Source organism: Hipposideros armiger, unplaced genomic scaffold, assembly GCF_001890085.2.
Source record: "Hipposideros armiger isolate ML-2016 unplaced genomic scaffold, ASM189008v1 scaffold_664, whole genome shotgun sequence".
Classification (NCBI taxonomy): domain Eukaryota; kingdom Metazoa; phylum Chordata; class Mammalia; order Chiroptera; family Hipposideridae; genus Hipposideros; species Hipposideros armiger.
The window spans coordinates 1160532-1161994 of NW_017732014.1; the positions used below are offsets into that span (position 1 = coordinate 1160532).

The following is a 1463-nucleotide window of genomic DNA, read 5'->3' on the forward strand; positions in this document are numbered from 1 at the left end:
CTCAGGCAGGGGAAGCAGATAGTCCCAAATCACTGAGTCAATGGAGGGCCTGGGAAGCCAGAACCTGCGCCTTTTAACCACCGGCGGGCGCCCGCCTCTCACGCCGTCCCTTCTCTCTTCTCCCTAGCTCGGCGCCATGGCGTCCCAGGGTCGTCGGCGGAGGCCGCCGCGGAGGCCCGAGACGGTAGTGCGGGGGGAGGCGGCCGAGACGGACTCGGAGCTCTCTGCGTCCTCGTCGGAGGAGGAAGAGCTATACCTGGGTCCCTCGGGCCCGACGCGCGGTCGCCCCACGGGGCTGCGGGTGGCCGGAGAGGCCGCGGAGACCGACTCAGACCCAGAGCCGGAACCGACGGCTGCGCCGAGGGACCTGCCTCCGCTCGTGGTGCAGCGGGAAACGGCCGGAGAGGCCTGGGGCGTGGAGGAGGCCCCGGCGCCCGCTCCAGCGCGCTCGCTGCTGCAACTCCGGCTGGCAGAGAGCCAGGCGCGACTGGACCACGACGTGGCGGCCGCGGTGAGCGGCGTATACCGCCGCGCGGGTCGCGACGTGGCCGTCCTGGCTGGTAGGCTGGCGGCCGCCCAGGCGGCGGGATTGGCGGCCGCCCACAGCGTGCGCTTGGCGCGGGGAGACCTCTGCGCACTGGCCGAGCGCCTGGACATCGTGGCCGGCTGCCGCCTGCTGCCCGACATTCGCGGCGTACCGGGGACCGAGCCCGAGCAAGACCCGGGACCTCGGGCCTAGCCATGACCCACTCCCCGCCTGACTCTGCGCCCTGCGAGAGGCCTTGAGACCTGTGGGACCTGGCCCTGTACCCCGTATTGCTCCCTTCCCATCTTGCTTGTCACCCTCAGGGCTAACCCCACCCTTTGGATAACCGTGTGTGTGTTGTGGGTGGGGTAATGGTGCTCAGCCCCGCCCCTCGCATCTGGTTCCTCCCCTTGGTCCTGGCCCAGCTCCCTGGTTCTGAGTCTGTCTGAGGCTTGGCTCCAGCTCCTGGGTAACTAACTGGCCACTCCTTGATCCGTCTCTATCCTGGGGGCTCACTGTGCCCCATCTTTCCTTGTGCTCTGCATTCCTGAGTTTGGTTTCTGCACCTGGGAGCTGATGCAGGTTTTTTTCACAGGAGCCCCAGATTCTGCACAGATTCTCTTGCACCTTCCATCACCCCCTTGGCTCTGCCTCTAGTCCTAGCAACACTTCTGGAATTTTGTCCTCCTAGTCTGGGCCCTTTTTCTGCTCTCCACGCATGGCCCTGGTTCCATCTCCTGGTTCTAGTCCTTGCTCTGCCATCCGGCTCCTCCTCCTTGGGCTTAGCCCCTCCCCCAGGCTTGAGCTTTCCTGGATCCAGTTGTACCCTTAGGATTGGTTTTGCTGCTTTTTTGCTTTTCCCATCCTGCTTCTACCACCTGCCTGATCCTGGGCTCCAGAGACTCCCTACAGTTTCCTTCATTAGGCCCAAGATGGG

At 65.2% G+C, this 1463-nt stretch overlaps 1 protein-coding gene across 1 annotated transcript in view; it reads left to right on the forward strand.

Moving 5' to 3' along the window:
- Positions 1 to 1457, forward strand: part of BLOC1S3 (biogenesis of lysosomal organelles complex 1 subunit 3) — a 16741-nt gene extending 15284 nt beyond the window's left edge. The window contains exon 2 of the mRNA XM_019626311.1: positions 128 to 1457. Coding sequence (XP_019481856.1) covers positions 137 to 739 — 603 coding nt within the window. The 5' untranslated portion in view covers positions 128 to 136 and the 3' untranslated portion in view covers positions 740 to 1457. The remainder of the gene's footprint in view (positions 1 to 127) is intronic.
- Positions 1458 to 1463: the final 6 nt, after the last annotated feature.